Raw genomic sequence first — 19,125 nt, 5'->3', positions numbered from 1 at the left:
TTCGTAGGATGCATACAGATTATAACTGAGTGCAGGTGAGGATGGTCTTCATGGAACGTTCTCTTATAGTCTGGTGGAAAAATCATTACCACGCGAAGGTCTTTAGTGCGCGCGTGCGTGCGTGTGTGTGTGTGTTTTGACAAGAGGTGACTGACTCTAAGATGGCCGCCACGCTCGACACTCCCCTTACTATGACAGGAGCCCCCGCATGTGTGGTGCGGCTGTAAATACAACGATTGCCATAGTGTCAACGCACAGTGGTCAGCGTAAATTAACTTCCATGTTCATATGTTTAAGAGATTTGGAAATGACCTCAAAGACGTTCATATTTACATAAACCAAAACACTAATTTCACTGGAGCACCAAGTTATGTATTTGTAGTTTATGACGTTGCCCTCTGATAGCCTATGAGACGAGGCGCACGTGCCGCCGAGAGCCAATGAGGTCCCTGCCTGCTGCGCTGTCAGACGGGGGCGTAGACATAGAAGAGGGGCTGCGGTCACCGAGGCAGCAGCGGAGGCTGAGGATGGTGAGTGCGGCCGCGGGCACCGAGCGGAGAGTCGCCGCCTCCCGAGCGACCCTCCCGGTCCCCAGGGAGAGGGCGACCCCGCCCGCAGGCATCAGAGCTCAGGGAGAGGGGCGCCGGCCTACACGGAGCCCTCTCACAGACCCTCTGACGAGGGTCCCAGTGGCACAGGTGGAGCGGCGGCCTCCCTGCCCAGCACCGCAGCCTCCGAGGCCGGGGGCAGCTGGGGGCAGCTGGGGGCTTGGAGGCTTCGGCCGAGCACGTTTTGTTCGGAACAGCTTTGAATTTATGACCCAGTTGCAGCTCTTTCTTTGCCCAGGTCACTCACAGCGCAGACACTGGCCCAAGTGTGTTTACACCCAATATTCAGGGACAGTGACCTGTGTTTTCAATATTGTATCACAGCAGCAGCTCACTAATATTACTGCAAATAATCTCTGGGACCCCCTCCCATTTCTCATATGTGGGGTCCTGTTATGAACAATGAAAGTTGCACGGTGTCGAAAAACATAAACACAACCACCTCTGCAAAATCTCTAAAAGACCCACAATTTAAAGGATAATGGTATTTAGTACAATCTGTGTTTTCAGAATTATTTAAGGACATCAGGTCAGGACTGTGTGGAGAACAGAGCCAAACCTATCAGAAGGACTGAATGTATAAGGGGGCACTGACTATCCAGGGCCCTCCGGAAGGCTGGGCCAGAGCCCATTTTGCCCATGCTTTAAAACGTCTCTGTCCTGGACATTCCTGAATTGGAGTTGCCATGTTTCTCAGACAACATCGGCCACTTCTTCACGTTTTAAGATTCTGAAAAGGTCTGGACATGGTACTACTTAAATAGACTTTATATAAAGTGAGCTTTAAACATTTTTCACACAACCATTCTCTTTGTTTGCTTTAATCACTAGCCAGGGATCATTAAGACAGCTCTAGAACACATTTTATGATCTTCCTTCTTATATTTACTGTTTGAACATTGTAATAATAAGGGGACAACGGAGATAAATAGCGGCCTTAGGTTATTTTCAGAATTTTTGTACTGGTCCGAACATTAAAATACCAGTCATTCCGGTAAAAAACGACTTGGCAGCAACCATATTCTGGTGTGAGCGAAAATAAACAGTATCAAATTTGACATGAAACATCCTTCATGTAATTACTTCCAGAGAAGTGACCAACTTTCCGTGACAGAAAAGGTCAGGATTTTCATGGTTTCGAAGCCACCAATTAGTTTGCTGACAACACATGATATGCAGTATTGTATTATAAAGGCCTCAGGGTAGCTATGCGTTCTATAAATTCTCATAACATAGTGCTTCCCCTGTGTTAGGAGGTCAAGCACTTGACCACATGGGCAGCACGCTACAATGTGTAGGGTGTGTGGTTGGAAAGATGTTGTATTTATTTTTTATCTTATTTGTTAAGTTTTTCTATGTCATGCTTGAGGATCACAGAGTTGCAGTTATCGTTTTATGGACACATCGTTTAGCTATCTAATGGATGGAGAGATGTGAGAGAGATACCGGGAGGGCATAGTTTTCAGTCATTTGCAGCAGATTTGTCGGTCCCTTTATGGTATTTTTTATGATCGTAATCGAGGTTACTGGAATTATGTGACCAGATTAAATTCTTCAGCAGGGTTGACTAAATTATGCATTGTAATGTGGCATTTATTGTGACAGTATTAATGTGTTGTATACTTTTTTAATACATTACCCCTGTATGGCCAAAGGTTCCATCTCATTAGTAGCAGTTTAACTCTCAAATACAGCAACAAGCTATTGCACAGTGACCAGTTGACGTTTGTGAAGGGCCCTCCACGGTTCAGCAGCATGTAACCATGTTTTTAGTAGCTTTCATTCTAGAAATAAAGATTTATTTTTGATAAAATCTGAAACTATGCAGCGGATGATGAATTATGTGGCAAATCCATTGTAAATCAGAAAACTCCACAGACCCCGATTATAACCCATTTAGTTCGTTTCTTCACGGGGTCGTCTAATCTGGAATTTTTTGTTTAGGGTCCTGAGTACATTGGGCACCATCGTGATACCGTAGGAAATTACATCATGTGGCCCCAGCCCAAAGGAAACAATGATATGTCTTTTTAAACAGATGACAAAATGAAAAAACAGAATGACATATGAATGTAATTATATCACCCTGGTCAGCTGTTACCTCACGAACACATAGCTTCACTAGCTGTCATACCTATATAATACTGTTAGTAATGATCTTAAGTATTTTCTGTGAGGCATGGATTTCAACCTACTGCACAGCTTGTAGACGTTTCTTGCATAACTTCCAACTCTATGCGTGTCAATGTTAGAGTAACCAACTTACCCTGAAGTAAAACCCTCGGTTGGAAGCAGTGTTCTTAATGACATGGAGTGAGATGGTCACCATTCTCCAGAGTTTTGGAGGGTGAGGTCATCAACATAATTTTAGACAAGAACATATTTCACACAGGCCACTGCAAGTATCCCATTAAAGTGTAGCCCAGGCCTCCCCCCTCATTCCCCAACTAGAAACTTTATGTGTAAATAAAAGCAGGCGATATGTTATGGTAAAAAGATTGGACTAAGAGACATTTGCTCCACAGTTAGCAGGTATATGTGGTAAAATACCACAGTGTCACAGTATCTATTCCCTTCAGTGAAAGTTTCGTTCAGGCAGTCGGAGGGAGGCATCAAATTCTCACTTCTATTTATCATTTAGAAGGTCTGCTGGTGGTAATGTTTGTGTCAGAACAGACCTTATTTTGGCCACATCTTCGCTAGCCGTGGCGTTCTGGCAGAAGAACAGAGATCTGCAAATATCCACTATACAGTTGTAGTGGCTTGAGGTAGAGGATGTTTTCACCTAACAGTGTAATTTCTTTTGGTGAAAAGAAAGACCTTAGATTTAGATTTAGGACAGTGCAGCTAAAGAAACAGATTGATTGTAGCTTACCTTTTTCATAGTAATTAGCAACAGGAGCTCTTAAAATGAGGTACTATTGTGGCGTAATGTGCTTTTTTTTGGCTCCGAGCAGGACTTCTTTTATACTTGAGAGAATGAACAGTTATTGCACAGTGAGGAATTGAGTCACTGTGACATTAATGAGAGTAGCGGATGACCAGCACAGAGAATGATTGCTGGAGCTAAACCCGTGAGCAATCCATGTATCCGCGTACCAGTCTCTTAAGCACAGAGCCTGTGTTGTGAAGAGGTGCTCTTTCTCTCTATTGATGGAGGCATCCATTTATTTACAAAAGTAAAATAACAAATTATGAAAATGCTTAGGGCAAAGCCAAACAGTAAAGGCTGTAATTGGAGTCGTACTGCGACAGTGTGCACCTGAGTGGAACTCCATCCAAGAGGCAGTAAATTCCAAACCACCTACCTGCATTTGAAAATGGAAAGTCACTCATTGTTGAGGGTATTCCCATGGCTGTGTTTATGCGCACATCTCTGACCTTCCATGGGCTGTTGTCATTTAACCTATGGCACTCGCAGTGGCATTAATTGATCAGACCCAATACACTTGGTGAGTATTACCATCTTGACTCTGACAAAGGCAAAAGGCTCCTTGTGCAGATTGCTGCTTTATGCCTGAAGTGAGAGCATCCACTCTCCATTCAACAAGCAGTATTTTCATCAGCAACATGTTAAACATTTCAACTGGGAGCATTGACATAGTCAAGACATGTTTATTCTTGGATAAATCTGTACACCTAGAAGCAACTCAAGCGTGCTGAAATCCACTCGCATATGCTTTAATCAGGCCCTGATTGTGGCCAATCAATAAATCGGGTTCTTATATAGTGCAACTACTCACCTGTGAGGGTCTCAAGGCGCAAGGGGAGGGGGGGTGGGTTAGTGTCTGCAGATTAGTTGAAGAGCCAGGTCTTGAGGTCCTTCCTGAATTGCAGCAGCGATGCTGTTTGCCTCAGGTGCAGAGGCAGAGCCAGAATGGACGTTGCATATGAATTGGGTGGGGACACACCATCCACAGTCCACCCTGGGCTAGAACTATGAATTGGTGTGTGGTAGCCAAGAAAGTGGTGTATTCAGGTCGAGGCTGCCCCACAAATGTGATAAGGTGTGGCATCCTTGAGGGAATAAAGAGGTATGATATGACATCCCAGGACTGAGATAATAGTATGAGAATAGTATGAGGAGGCTGTCAAAAATGCATGTTTATTCAGGAGGTGTCACTACTACTTAATATTTATTTTATGCCAGTATTCTCTTTAGCCATATTTGGTTCCACATTTGCTCATGAATGGGAAGAACATTCTCAGTCACACTGACATTTTACAATTTTTAACCATCTATGTGAGTTGAAATGTTTTTATAATTGATAGGCAAGGGAATTGAAATTGATGTTTTCGTGGAAAATGCAGCTGGTGACACTGCATAAGTAGTGTGGGATGCACACAGGCAGGTGGTCTAAACCTGAAGTGAAACAAATGGTGGCATGAAAAGATTGAAAGGAGATCTAGCTGACTAGAGCATTTCTAATATTGTTTTCCTCAGGGCCTATAGCATATGTATTGAAGTTATGTTTAACAACATCTGAATTGTCATGTTAATGTTTTTCAAGGCTTCCAACTACAAGAAAACCTCACTCGGTGCAGCAACTCAAAGAAAAAAGACTGGCCCGAAACCTGAGCTGGCGGAAGAGCAGAAACAGGAGATCCGCGAAGCCTTCGATCTGTTCGATGCGGATGGTGCTGGTGCCATAGATGTGAAGGAACTCAAGGCAAGGTCCTGCAGGAAGAAGATGTTGCAAAGCATACCATACAAATACAACATTTATCCCTTCATCAGTGCTGCGCTCAATGATAGCGCAAGCTGTTGAAAATGTGTGAATTTATTCATATCAGCCAGAATTGTGCACAGCATTGTGCCTCCTGTCAAAAAGTTACAGGAAGTAAAGGTTGGAGCAGCATTGTGTTTGACATAATCCTAACCAGTATTCAGCCAAACAGTAACCACAACACTAGCAATAAGAATAATCTTATCTGTAACCCACAATAATGATGACCCTATCGCATTCCCTAAACCTGTGTCAAACCCTAACCAGAAACCTATTGCTAATAATAACCAACCGTATCTCAAGTTAACCGTAACTCTACTGTAAAACACTGTAACCCAACAGTTAAAGTACATCCTTACTGTAACCACTGTTATCCTGACCCTACAGCTAGCGCAAAGCATTACCCAGGTGGTAACAGGTGACAGTTATCTCCCTTATCCATAGTCTTATTCATTTATCATGGTTTGGCCAGACAATTGCCCCAAAGCTCCTGTGTGTAGCACGTGGTCTACACTCAAAGCAATTTCAGCTTCTGAGGGAGGTGGGGTTGAGCCAGAAATTGAACTGCAGCATGTGCCTGAATTTTTCAGGGTTCAGTTGTTTTCCAGAGAGAAGTTTTGAAGTCATGATGGTGTTTTTGCACCAATCTGTTCTGTCTATACATAAGAAGCAATATGTGGAGATGGTTTCGATTTTGGGAAAGCCCTGTTGAAGCATTCATAAGCGTTCATGGTATAAATGTGCCTTGGTTCTTTAGGCTGATGTCGGAGGAAGGACACCAAACATCAAAAGGAAGGGCAAAAAGAAGGGAGGAGTTGGTCTTGGGCATGGAAAGGCCTGGTGTTTCCACATATTTCTGCTGCTGCTGTAAATAGGAACAGCATAAGACAATTATAAAAATAGTCCAATGTCAACTTAAAAAAAAGAGAATTTCAGATCACCTAGAGTCAAGACTTTCACTGGGCTGGGTCCTGTAGATTCTCAGACCCCCTAAGTAATTAAAAAACAACTTTGAACCCATCCGAATGCACATGCACATCCAATGCTTGGCCGTTCTGTAGAGTGCTAGGAGCGATACTCACATATGTACCCGTGGGAATTATGGGAAAGTGTGAGATATGCAGGTTGATGATTTCAGACTGGGAGAGAGAAAGGGCATGGATGTCTAATAGAGTGAGTGACAATAGAAGAAAGCAACATGAAAGGGAGAACACCAGTGCCTGAGACTCTCCAAAGGCCACCACCCTTCCACGGACCTTAGTAATGTTTATTCTGTCTCTTATTTTCAGAATTGAAACATTTTCAATTCTAATTATCCACAACAAAATCATTTTTTTAAATGTATGTGATACAGCTAACAACAATAGGCAGAGCCAGTAGGGCTGATTTGTTTTAGGTATTTGTGTCTGTTCTGTGCATGTCTGGATGCAGTAACAAAGACTCATCGAAAGGCATCCAGATCACGGTTGGGTGGCAAGCTGTGTGAAGCACAGAATTTTGGTCTACGTTTTAAGCCACGCCCTCAATTACATAAGCCACACCTCTTGGAAAGAATCCTAGTTCCACTTCTTTGGCCATGCCTCTTTTAGGGACCACCCACCCTTTTCATCCCACTTTAATCACTGCTTAGAGTTCTGTGTTTCCAATTCTTACAACTTTTCTTTCCTTTTTATAGGAAGCACTGGTCATGTGACTTTAGGAGAGGAGGGTCTCTGTTGGGGCTTTGCCTCACTTTGCTCAGTAGGAGCCATTACTCACTTACTCAGTGAAATACTTTGGGTCCACTCTCCCTGTTTACCCCTATTGCCTTTCTACAGATGTTGCTTTCTTGTTCTAGTTCTGCAGTTATATGAGCACTCCAGATCCCATTGCTTTCCTCGTGCAAGCTGATAGTTGTTTGTCCATCCACAGGTAGCAATGAGGGCCCTGGGTTTCGAGCCCAAAAAGGAAGAGATAAAGAAGATGATTTCTGACATCGACAAGGAAGGGACGGGCAAGATCAGCTTCTGCGACTTCATGGCCCTGATGACCCAGAAGATGGTGAGTAGAGCTGGGAAGCCCATCATTGGATGCAGCATACATTGTGGTGCAGCACCAGTGTGGTATAGAATGTCAGAGTTGGTATTTTTACATTTCTTACTGTATAGACACTGTAAGAGCTCTAGGAAACCTGTGGCGGAAACAGCAAAGCCGCCGGGGAGTGATGGCAGAGGTGGCAAAACTTGAAACTTTGCTGACGGTTACAGAAATACAGGGATTCCTTGTCCAGTCCATCTCTGTTGTCTTTATTGTCTCATCGAATCAAATCAAATCAAATCATTAACATTTATAAAGCGCGCTACTCACCGGTGCGGGTCTCAAGGCGCTAGGGGAAAAAGGGGGATTATCGCTGCTCGAACAGCCAGGTCTTTAGGAGTCTCCGGAAAGCGGAGTGGTCCTGGGTGGTCCTGAGGCTGGTGGGGAGGGAGTTCCAGGTCTTGGCCGCCAGGAAGGAGAAAGATCTCCCACCCGCCGTGGAGCGGCGGATGCGAGGGACAGCAGCGAGTGCGAGGCCAGAGGAGCGGAGGAGGCGGGTGGGGACGTAGAAGCTGAGGCGTCTGTTGAAGTATTCCGGTCCCTTGTCGTGGAGGGCTTTGTGTGCGTGGGTGAGAAGTCGGAAGGTGATCCTTTTGCTGACTGGGAGCCAATGCAGGTGTCTCAGGTGTGCGGAGATGTGGCTGCTGCGGGGTATGTCGAGGATGAGGCGGGCCGAGGCGTTTTGAATGCGTTGCAGGCAATTTTGGAGTTTGGCTGTGGTCCCGGCGTAGAGGGTGTTGCCGTAGTCCAGGCGGCTCGTGACGAGGGCGTGGGTCACGGTTTTTCTGGTGTCGGCGGGGATCCAGCGGAAGATCTTGCGGAGCATGCGGAGGGTGAGGAAGCAGGCGGAGGACACGGCGTTGACTTGCTTGGTCATGGTGAGAAGAGGGTCCAAGATGAAGCCGAGGTTGCGGGCGTGGTCTGTGGGGGTCGGTGCGGTGCCGAGGGCCGTGGGCCACCAGGAGTCGTCCCAGGCGGACGGGGTGTTGCCGAGGATGAGGACTTCCGTTTTTTCAGAGTTCAGCTTTAGGCGGCTGAGCCTCATCCAATCTGCGACGTCCTTCATACCCTCTTGTAGGTTGGTCTTTGCGCTGGCGGGGTCCTTGGTGAGGGAGAGTATAAGTTGGGTGTCGTCGGCGTAGGAGGTGATGATGATGTCGTGCTTGCGTACGATGTTGGCGAGGGGGCTCATGTAGACATTGAAGAGTGTCGGGCTGAGTGATGAGCCTTGGGGTACGCCGCAGATGATCTCGGTGGGTTCTGAGCGAAACGGAGGGAGGTAAACTCTTTGGGAACGGTTTGAGAGGAAGGAGGCGATCTAGTCCAGGGCCTGGCCTTGGATTCCGGTGGAGCGGAGGCGGGTGATTAGGGTGCGGTGACAGATGGTGTCAAAGGCAGCCGAGAGGTCGAGCAGAATGAGGGCGACTGTTTCACCGTTGTCCATCAGGGTTCTGATGTCGTCAGTGACTGACATGAGGGCGGTTTCAGTGCTGTGGTTGGTTCGGAATCCGGTTTGTGAGGGGTCGAGCAGGTTGTTGTCTTCCAGGAAGGTGGTCAGCTGTTTGTTGACGGTCTTCTCTATTACTTTGGCTGGGAAAGGCAGAAGAGAGATGGGGCGGAAGTTTTTCAGGTCGCTCGGGTCAGCCGTAGGTTTCTATAGTAGGGCGTTGACTTCGGGGTGTTTCCAGCATTCGGGGAAGGTAGCAGAAGAAAAAGAAGAGTTGATGATGGTCTGGAGGTGCGGGGCGATGATGTCGTTGGCTTTGTTAAAGATGAAGTGCGGGCAGGGGTCCGAAGGGGCGCCGGAGTGGATCGAGTTCATGATGGATTTAGTTTCTTCCGTGTTGATGTGGGACCAGTTGTTGAGGGTGATGGCCGTGGATGCCGGTTCGGTGGTGTTTGGTTGGGTCTGGTGTCCGAAGCTGTTGTGGAGGTCACTAATCTTGCGATGGAAGAAAGTGGCGAGGGATTCGCACAGATCCTGTGAGGGCGTGACGGCGTTGGCGTTGGCGCTGGGGTTGGAGAACTCCTTGACGATGCTGAAGAGTTCTCTGCTGTTGTGTCTGTTTTTGTCCAGTCTGTCGGTGAAGAAGTTCCTTTTGGCAGCGAGGATCAGGTGGTGGTGTTCGTGGGTAGCGTTCTTGAGGGCGGTCATGTTGTCAGCGGTGCGGTCCTTGCGCCAGGCTTTCTCAAGGGCGCGACAAGTTTTCTTAGATTCTTTGAGGGTGTCAGAGAACCAGAGAGGTTTTTTGGTGTTGGTCTGTCGATGCGTGCGTTTGAGGGGAGCAAGGATGTCTGCGCAGTTGGAGATCCAGTTTGTGAGGTTGAGGGCTGCATCGTTGGGGTCGGTGGTGAGGGTGGGTTGGTTGGCGGCGAGTGCGGAGAAGAGTTGCTCTTCGGGGATCTTGTTCCACTGTCGACGAGGGATGGGTTGGGTGCGGAGGTGGCAGGTCTCGCGTCGGAATGTGAAGTGGACGCAGCTGTGGTCGGTCCAGTGTAGGGCGGAGGCGTGGCTGAAGAAGACGTGTTTGCTGGCGGAGAAGATGGGGTCAAGCGTGTGTCCGGCGATGTGGGTGGCGGTGTTCACCAGTTGTTTGAGGCCGAGGTTGGCGAGGTTGTCGAGCAGGGTGCTGGTGTTGGGGTCGTTGTTTTGTTCCAGATGGAAGTTGAGGTCACCTAGGAGGATGTAGTCCGGCGAGGCAAGGGCGTGCAGGGAGATGAAGTCGGCGATGGCGTCGCTGAAAGGGGCGCGTGGCCCGGGAGGACGGTAGATGAGGGATCCTCTGAGGGTGGTCCTCGGATCGGTGCGAATCTGAAAATGCAGGTGTTCAGCGGCGAGAGGGGTGTCTTCGGTGGAGGTGGTGACGCTGATGGAGTCTTTGAAGACGATGGCGATACCTCCTCCTACCTGGTTGGTGCGGTCTTTTCTGGAGATCTTGTAGCCTTCGGGGATGGCAGTGGCGATGTCAGGGGCCGAGGAGGCATTCATCCAGGTCTCCGTGATGAAGGCGACGTCCGGTGCTATGGAGTCCAGGAGGTCCCAGAGTTCAACGGCGTGTTTGTGGACGGAGCGAGCGTTGACTAGGATGCACTTGAGGTGGTTGATGGCGCGTGGGCTTGTGGTCGTGGTTGTTGCGTGGTGGAAGGTGCGTTTGCAGGAGTTGCAGGCGAAGGGTCCATGGGTGCGTTTGGGGTGAGCTTGGAAGCAGGTGTTGGAGCGTCCTGGGTTGAGGGCGTGGAGGGTGGTGGGGTTGTAGCCGGTCAGCGGGGCTTGGGAGAGCTGGGGACCAGGGGTCGTGGCGCTGGGCGCGGGACAAGCGCGGACGGGCGCAGACGGGCTTGCCTCTGGCGCGGTCATTCAGCGGCCGCCATATGAGGTAGGAGGGGGGGGGAGGGGTCAGGTGGGGGCGAATGGGAGCTGGGGGGCGGGGCGTGCAGGAGGTCGCGGCGGGAAAGCGGGAGGGGGGGACAGGTAGAGTGAGAAGAGCTGGGGGAGGGGGGGTTTAAGGGTGGAGGGGGGTGAGTGTTAGGAGGTTTAGGAGATAAGGGAGAAAGATAGGAGTAGGGTTGAGAAGATAGGGGAGGGGGGGTTGTAGAGGTGGGTGAGGGTGAGAGGTAGAGTGAGAGGATAGGAAGATAGGTAATAGAGAGGGTGAGGGAGGGGGGAGAGATAGAGAAAATGGATAGATAGGGAAATCGATAGATAGAGAAATCGATAGATAGAGAGATAGGAAGATAGGAGGAGGTGGAGAATGAGGGAGTTAGATAGTGGGATAGAGAGATAGAGAGTAGGTAGATAGGAGGAGTGAGGGAGGTAGATAGTGAACGGGTTAGATAGGGGAGATAGAGAGGGGGATGCGAGTGGGGGAGGGGGATGAGGCAGGAGCAGGAGGGCAGGCGCGGGGAGAAGAGGACGGAGGAGGCAGAAGAGCCGAAGGCAGAAGACAAGAAGAACAGAAGACAAGAAGAACAGAAGACCGGAAGGAGAGAAGAAAGGAAGATCAGAAGACCGGAAGGAGAGAAGAAAGGAAGACCGGAAGAACACAGAAGAAGATACAGAAAACGAAGAACAGAGGGCAGAAGACCACAGAAGAAGATGAGGAAGAAGAGAAGAAGAGTGAAGACGGGGGAAAGAAGAGTACAGAAGAAGATTACAGACGAGCGAGGAGGAAGAACAGAAGAACAGAGAAGAAGAAAAGAAGCAGGAGCAGGAGAGAGGGTGAGTAGCGCGGGGCAGAGTGAGGGGCTGGGAGGGGGGGGGATACTTACTGTGAGGTGGGTCTCAGGAACTCAGGAACCTGGAGGAGCTGCAGCGGCAGGGGAGCGACCTACCCTTGGGTCAAGGGTCGCTACCACTGTCGCGCAGCAGCCGCCATATGAGGTAGGAGGGGGGGAGGGGTCAGGTGGGGGCGAATGGGAACTGGGGGGCGGGGGCGTGCAGGAGGTCGCGGCGGGAAAGTGCGAGGGAGGGGGGGGACAGGTAGAGTGAGAAGAGCTGGGGGAGGGGGGTTTAAGGGTGGAGGGGGGTGAGTATTAGGAGGTTTAGGAGATAAGGGAGAAAGATAGGAGTAGGGTTGAGAAGATAGGGGAGGGGGGGTTGTAGAGGTGGGTGAGGGTGAGAGGTAGAGTGAGAGGATAGGAAGATAGGTAATAGAGGGGGTGAGGGAGGGGGGAGAGATAGAGAAATAGATAGAGAAAATGGATAGATAGGGAAATAGAGAGATAGGAAGATAGGAGGAAGTGGAGAGTGAGGGAGTTAGATAGTGGGATAGAGAGATAGGTAGATAGGAGGAGTGAGGGAGGTAGATAGTGAACGGGTTAGATAGGGGAGATAGAGAGGGGGATGCGAGTGGGGGAGGGGGATGAGGCAGGAGCAGGAGGGCAAGCGTGGGGAGAAGAAGACGGAGGAGGCAGAAGAGCCGAAGGCAGAAGACAAGAAGAACAGAAGACAAGAAGAACAGAAGACCGGAAGGAGAGAAGAAAGGAAGACCGGAAGAACACAGAAGAACACAGAAGAAGATACAGAAAACGAAGAACAGAGGGCAGAAGACCACAGAAGAAGATGAGGAAGAAGAGAAGAAGAGTGAAGACGGGGGAAAGAAGAGTACAGAAGAAGATTACAGACGAGGAGCGAGGAGGAAGTACAGAAGAACAGAGAAGAAGAAAAGCAGGAGCAGGAGAGAGGGTGAGTAGCGCGGGGCAGAGCGAGGGGCTGGGAGGGGGGGCTACTTACTGTGAGGTGGGTCTCAGGAACTCAGGAACCTGGAGGAGCTGCAGCGGCAGCGACCTACCCTTGGGTCAAGGGTCGCTACCAATGTCGCGCAGCGGGCGCCATATGAGGTAGGAGGGGGGGGAGGGGTCAGGTGGGGGCGAATGGGAGCTGGGGGGCGGGGGCGTGCAGGAGGTCGCGGCGGGAAAGCGCGAGGGAGGGGGGGACAGGTAGAGTGAGAAGAGCTGGGGGAGGGGGGTTTAAGGGTGGAGGGGGGTGAGTGTTAGGAGGTTTAGGAGATAAGGGAGAAAGATAGGAGTAGGGTTGAGAAGATAGGGGAGGGGGTGTTGTAGAGGTGGGTGAGGGTGAGAGGTAGAGTGAGAGGATAGGAAGATAGGTAATAGAGGGGGTGAGGGAGGGGGGGAGAGATAGAGAAATAGATAGAGAAAATGGATAGATAGGGAAATCTATAGATAGGGAAATAGATAGAGAGATAGGAAGATAGGAGGAGGTGGAGAGTGAGGGAGTTAGATAGTGGGATAGAGAGATAGAGAGATAGGTAGATAGTGAACGGGTTAGATAGGGGAGATAGAGAGGGGGATGAGGCAGGAGCAGGAGGGCAGGCGTGGGGAGAAGAGGACGGAGGAGGCAGAAGACAAGAAGAACAGAAGACAAGAAGAACAGAAGAACAGAAGACCGGAAGGAGAGAAGAAAGGAAGATCAGAAGACCGGAAGGAGAGAAGAAAGGAAGACCGGAAGAACACAGAAGAACACAGAAGAAGATACAGAAAACGAAGAACAGAGGGCAGAAGACCACAGAAGAAGATGAGGAAAAAGAGAAGAAGAGTGAAGACGGGGGAAAGAAGAGTACAGAAGAAGATTACAGACGAGGAGCGAGGAGGAAGAACAGAAAAGAAGAAAAGAAGCAGGAGCAGGAGAGAGGGTGAGTAGCGCGGGGCAGAGCGAGGTGCTGGGAGGGGGGGGGTACTTACTGTGAGGTGGGTCTCAGGAACTCAGGAACCTGGAGGAGCTGCAGCGGCAGGGGGAGCGACCTACCCTTGGGTAATCTGCACAGAGGTCCTGCCTCACTGAAGCAGCTGCACAGAGGTCCTGCCTCACTGAAGCAGCTGCACAGAGGTCCTGCCTCACTGAAGCAGCTGCACAGAGGTCCTGCCTCACTGAAGCAGCTGCACAGAGGTCCTGCCTCACTGAAGCAGCTGCACAGAGGTCCTGCCTCACTGAAGCAGCTGCACAGAGGTCCTGCCTCACTGAAGCAGCTGCACAGAGGTCCTGTCTCACTGAAGCAGCTGCACAGAGGTCCTGTCTCACTGAAGCAGCTGCACAAAGGTGATGTCTCACTGAAGCAGCTGCACAAAGGTGATGTCTCACTGAAGCATCTGCACAGAGGTCCTGTCTCACTGAAGCATCTGCACAGAGGTCCTGTCTCACTGAAGCATCTGCACAGGGGTGCTGTCTCACTGAAGCATCTGCACAGGGGTGCTGTCTCACTGAAGCATCTGCACAGGGGTGCTGTCTCACTGAAGCAGCTGCACAGAGGTCCTGCCTCACTGAAGCAGCTGCACAGAGGTGCTGCCTCACTGAAGCAGCTGCATAGAGGTGCTGCCTCACTGAAGCAGCTGCATAGAGGTGCTGTCTCACTGAAGCATCTGCGCAGAGGTGCTGTCTCGCAGAACCAGCTGTGCAGAGGTCCTGTCTCACTGAAGGAGCTGCACAGAGGTCCTGTCTCACTGAAGCAGCTGCACAGAGGTCCTGTCTCACTGAAGCAGCTGCATAGAGGTGCTGTCTCACTGAAGCATCTGCATAGAGGTGCTGTCTCACTGAAGCATCTGCGCAGAGGTCCTGTCTCACTGAAGCAGCTGACCTCAACAGAGGTCCTGTCTCACTGAAGCATCTGCACAGAGGTGCTGTCTCAATTAAGCAGCTGCGCAGAGGTCCTGTCTTATTGAAGCATCTGCGCAGAGGTGCTGTCTCACTGTAGCATCTGCGCAGAGGTGCTGTCTCACTGTAGCATCTGCGCAGAGGTGCAGTCTCACTGAAGCAGCTGCGCAGAGGTGATGTCTCACTGAAGCAGCTGCACAGAGGTCCTGCCTCACTGAAGCATCTGCACAGAGGTCCTGCCTCACTGAAGCAGCTGCATAGAGGTGCTGCCTCTCTGAAGCAGCTGCACAGAGGTGCTGTCTCACTGAAGCATCTGCACAGAGGTGATGTCTCACTGAAGCAGCTGCACAGAGGTGATGTCTCACTGAAGCAGCTGCACAGAGGTGATGTCCCACTGAAGCATCTGCACAGAGGTCCTGTCTCACTGAAGCATCTGCACAGAGGTGCTGTCTCACTGAAGCAGCTGCACAGAGGTACTGCCTCACTGAAGCAGCTGCACAGAGGTGCTGCATCACTGAAGCAGCTGCATAGAGGTGCTGTCTCACTGAAGCATCTGCACAGAGGTCCTGCCTCACTGAAGCAGCTGCATAGAGGTGCTGTCTCACTGAAGCATCTGCACAGAGGTGCTGTCTCGCAGAACCAGCTGCACAGAGGTCCTGTCTCACTGAAGCAGCTGCACAGAGGTCCTGTCTCACTGAAGCAGCTGCACAGAGGTCCTGTCTCACTGAAGCAGCTGCATAGAGGTGCTGTCTCACTGAAGCATCTGCACAGAGGTGCTGCCTCACTGAAGCATCTGCGCAGAGGTCCTGTCTCACTGAAGCAGCTGACCTCAACAGAGGTCCTGTCTCACTGAACCAGCTGCATAGAGTTGCTGTCTCACTGAAGCATCTGCACAGAGGTCCTGTCTCACTGAAGCATCTGCACAGAGGTCCTGTCTCACTGAAGCATCTGCACAGAGGTCCTGCCTCACTGAAGCAGCTGCACAGAGGTCCTGTCTCACTGAACCAGCTGCACAGAGGTCCAGTCTCACTGAACCAGCTACGCAGAGGTCCTGTCTCACTGAAGCATCTGCACAGAGGTCCTGTCTCACTGAAGCATCTGCACAGAGGTCCTGTCTCACTGAAGCAGCTGCACAGAGGTCCTGCCTCACAGAACCAGCTGCACAGAGGTCCTGTCTCACTGAAGCAGCTGCACAGAGGTCCTGTCTCACTGAAGCATCTGCACAGAGGTCCTGCCTCACTGAAGCATCTGCACAGAGGTCCTGCCTCACTGAAGCAGCTGCTCAGAGGTCCTGTCTCACTGAACCAGCTGCACAGAGGTCCTGTCTCACTGAACCAGCTGCACAGAGGTCCAGTCTCACTGAACCAGCTGCACAGAGGTCCAGTCTCACTGAACCAGCTGCACAGAGGTCCAGTCTCACTGAACCAGCTGACCTCAACAGAGGTCTTGTCTCACTGAACCAGCTGACCTCAACAGAGGTCCTGCCTCACTGAAGCATCTGCACAGAGGTCCACTGTCACTGTACCAGCTGCATAGAGTCTTTGGTCGTGCAGTGCATTTCTGGCGTCCTACTTTTAAATTGTAATGCCACAGATTCTGCTCTCATCTTAAGATGATGCAAATTCCTGATAGCAATGCACAGTAGCCTTCGGAATAAGGAATCCTGTTTACTATGCATGAACATCCTTTCATATCTGTAAGGGCAGTAAAGAGAAGTAGTATTAGAGACATGAAGTTGAAAGGAGAGACAACTAATTATGTGACCTTGAGTGTTGGAAATTCTGGATGCGTTACATAAAACACACAACAGGTGATGGAAAGAATGCTTGCAAATAGCCTGTCACTGGCAGTCACCCATGGTAACATTCCAGTCCATTGTTTTTTGCCCACTGTGCCGCTCTTGACAAATTTGTGGTCAACATGAATTTGACTCATTCCTTGGTTTAGCATTAAATGCTCGTAGTGTGACTCCTTGTGTGAGCTGGTCTAGTAGATGGCAGTCATGCCACCCATTTCTCAGTTACCCAGGAACAGTGGGCTTTGCACTTGATCTAAAGCGTGGGCTTGTTACCCAGCGCTCCTGTGCCATGCCTGCTTTGAAAGGACTAGCTGTACCATTAATTCAGTTTTCGTGTTAAGTGGCTTGACTTCTCAGTTGTCCTGGAGGCCTTTATGTGATGAAAATTAGTGCAAGCTTCCTTGGGTGAGTTGGTGTGGTTGCACATACACTGTCATGGGTCCATTTTTATCTCCTTGACTGGACATAGTTTTTGGCTTAGATTATGCTTGCGGCCTGTGCCCTTTAACCCAGATAATATGTTCTGTTTTCAATTACTTGATTTATTTGTCTTATTCATTTTAGCGCAGCTTGTTTTAGAGGTGATGCTTTATTTTCATAATCAGTTGCCATTCTGCAAGAGTGTCAGTGTTATACATGACATATTTTCATCATGTTCTTCTGCCCCGGGCTGAGAAGAACAGAATGCAAAGAACACAGGGAATAGTTTCGTATTGCTGCCACAACACTGCGCAAACAGTGTACCATTTAGCTACATAACCACCCCAGGCTTATTTTGCGAGAAAAAACATGTTCCTTATATGAACACCTTGTAGGACAAAGGGCATTAGAGGGGTTCTAGGCAGGATTTTTCATCTACACTGCATGTCAGTTTGCAGCCGACCTCAGCCTTTGTGCCTCTACGGAGACCCGGCCTTATACTACGGTAACAGGGGTGGGGTGTGCTTCTCTTGGACACTGCACAGACAGATTGGGCTTACACCTTCATGCTCTCGCTAGAGAATAGGCTTTCGGTAGAAATTATATGTTCGTTGCAATATGTTGGGGTTGTTCATCTTTACAGCTCTGATTTTTACAATCTTGAATTTGTTATTCTCATTATCCTAATCATTGCAGCTCATGCATTTTATCGTAGATTGCAGTCTTTTCAATAAATTTATTGAATCTTGCTCTGTGTGTGTGTGTGTGTGTGTGTGTGTGTGTGTGTGTGTGTGTGTGTGTGTGTGTGTGTGTGTGTGTGTGTAAGAGACTTGTATTTGGAGAGAAAAGGGTAAGGCTTTTTCACAGCGATTTCTCTGAGGGGTTTGCATAGTGCCTTGCGCTAGGCTGCCACAAATCACCTTTACTATTTGGGTGAGGTGGTGCTAGAAAGCCGGGAGGGTTGGGACGATAGCTGCCAACTGGTGTGGGAGTGACTCAGTCACCTACAAGCAGCTGCAGCCCCGAATCCAGCAGTCTCTTTGAGACACGAGAGTCCATATGACCACACGACTTGATCATAGATCTTATTTATCGGCGCCACCACTGTAACTTGATGTCGCGGTTGATATCTGACACCACCAGCTATTCTGAGGGGTGGGGCAAGAGTAGGGTACCCCAAAGTACCTTTTAGGACAATGAGCACATGTCAGATAGGTCTTCACTGTTCTTTTGTACAAACATCACACAGCAATCAATGCACTACATAATCTGGGTACTATCAGGCATCCAGCATACCCTCATACCTCCCCTACTTCTACCAACAGGATCCCGTCAAACACGAGATCGCAGACCATTTTGCTGTTCATCATGCAGTGTCCCTGCTCCTCACTCGGACTTACCAGCATTATATGTGGCATAAAAAAAATAAATCCTTATCTTTAAGACCCAGGAATACACGATCTACTTCCTCCTCCTCTGATAGTCTTCCTTCAACATCCTGATACACTGGGACCCTAGACAAATACCACACTCACCTGTCCTGCACCCGCACAACCAATGGTTTCCACCACTTCCTGGGGTTCCATTAAACCACACGCCCTTTGACAATAACGCCAGGCTTCCTAACCCTCACCGACTGACCCACGGACGCCCCAGTAGATGGCCTGCTTCTTCTCCTTTATCTTATATTCAGTGGCTACGCCATTCTTTCTTGGTACCTTTTTCGTCCTTTCTTTCATTTCCTTGTCCCACAAACTCCTGTTTCCTTCCCAGCTATTGTATGAGCCATCAGGGTACAAGCTTCGTTCCTGGTTTCCTGCCTCTCAACAACGCAAAGGGTGATTTCTGTGATTACAGAGGGTCATATGACCACAGTGTTGTCTGCAACTTTTTCCTCCTACACAATACTGACTTGAGCATCATCAATTTCACTGACTCTTTCACAATCTCTTTAAACCACTCAATGGGCCCATTTGCTTCTGGATAGACAAGGCAGCACACAAATGTGTAAATCCACTCAGACACAAGAATTGCTGCTTCTCGGGTGTAAACTGTGCTCTCTTATCTTATATCAGCACTTCAGGAATGCCTTCTCAATAGAAAACACCCTCTAAAAATGCATGAATATTTTTGTGGTTACATTCCTAACATCAGCACCTCGGGCCATTTTAAATAATATTCGATTAGAAAAAGCGCATTTAAATAATAATGGATTAGGAGAAGCGCATACAACACCTTTTGGGGAAGAACAGAAAATTATGTCTATAGCCGGTTTCCTCTAAGGCCCTTCCAGAATCTCTGCTGGACACTGATGTACTATATACTCGAGCACTCCTGTCATTCTTTGCACAAAGTTGACAATCCTTACCCATCTGTCAATCTTGGCAT

At 49.3% G+C, this 19,125-nt stretch overlaps 1 protein-coding gene across 1 annotated transcript in view; it reads left to right on the top strand.

The window, feature by feature from the left end:
* Positions 1-469: 469 nt before the first annotated feature.
* Positions 470-19,125, top strand: part of CETN2 (centrin 2) — a 32,706-nt gene continuing 14,050 nt past the window's right edge. The window contains exons 1-3 of the mRNA XM_069212116.1: positions 470-530; positions 5,120-5,278; positions 7,247-7,375. Coding sequence (XP_069068217.1) covers positions 528-530; positions 5,120-5,278; positions 7,247-7,375 — 291 coding nt within the window. The 5' untranslated portion in view covers positions 470-527. The remainder of the gene's footprint in view (positions 531-5,119; positions 5,279-7,246; positions 7,376-19,125) is intronic.

Source organism: Pleurodeles waltl, chromosome 10, assembly GCF_031143425.1.
Source record: "Pleurodeles waltl isolate 20211129_DDA chromosome 10, aPleWal1.hap1.20221129, whole genome shotgun sequence".
Lineage (NCBI taxonomy): Eukaryota > Metazoa > Chordata > Amphibia > Caudata > Salamandridae > Pleurodeles > Pleurodeles waltl.
The sequence above is the reverse complement of the archived record's forward strand: the minus strand, read 5'-3'. Positions and strand labels throughout refer to the sequence as shown.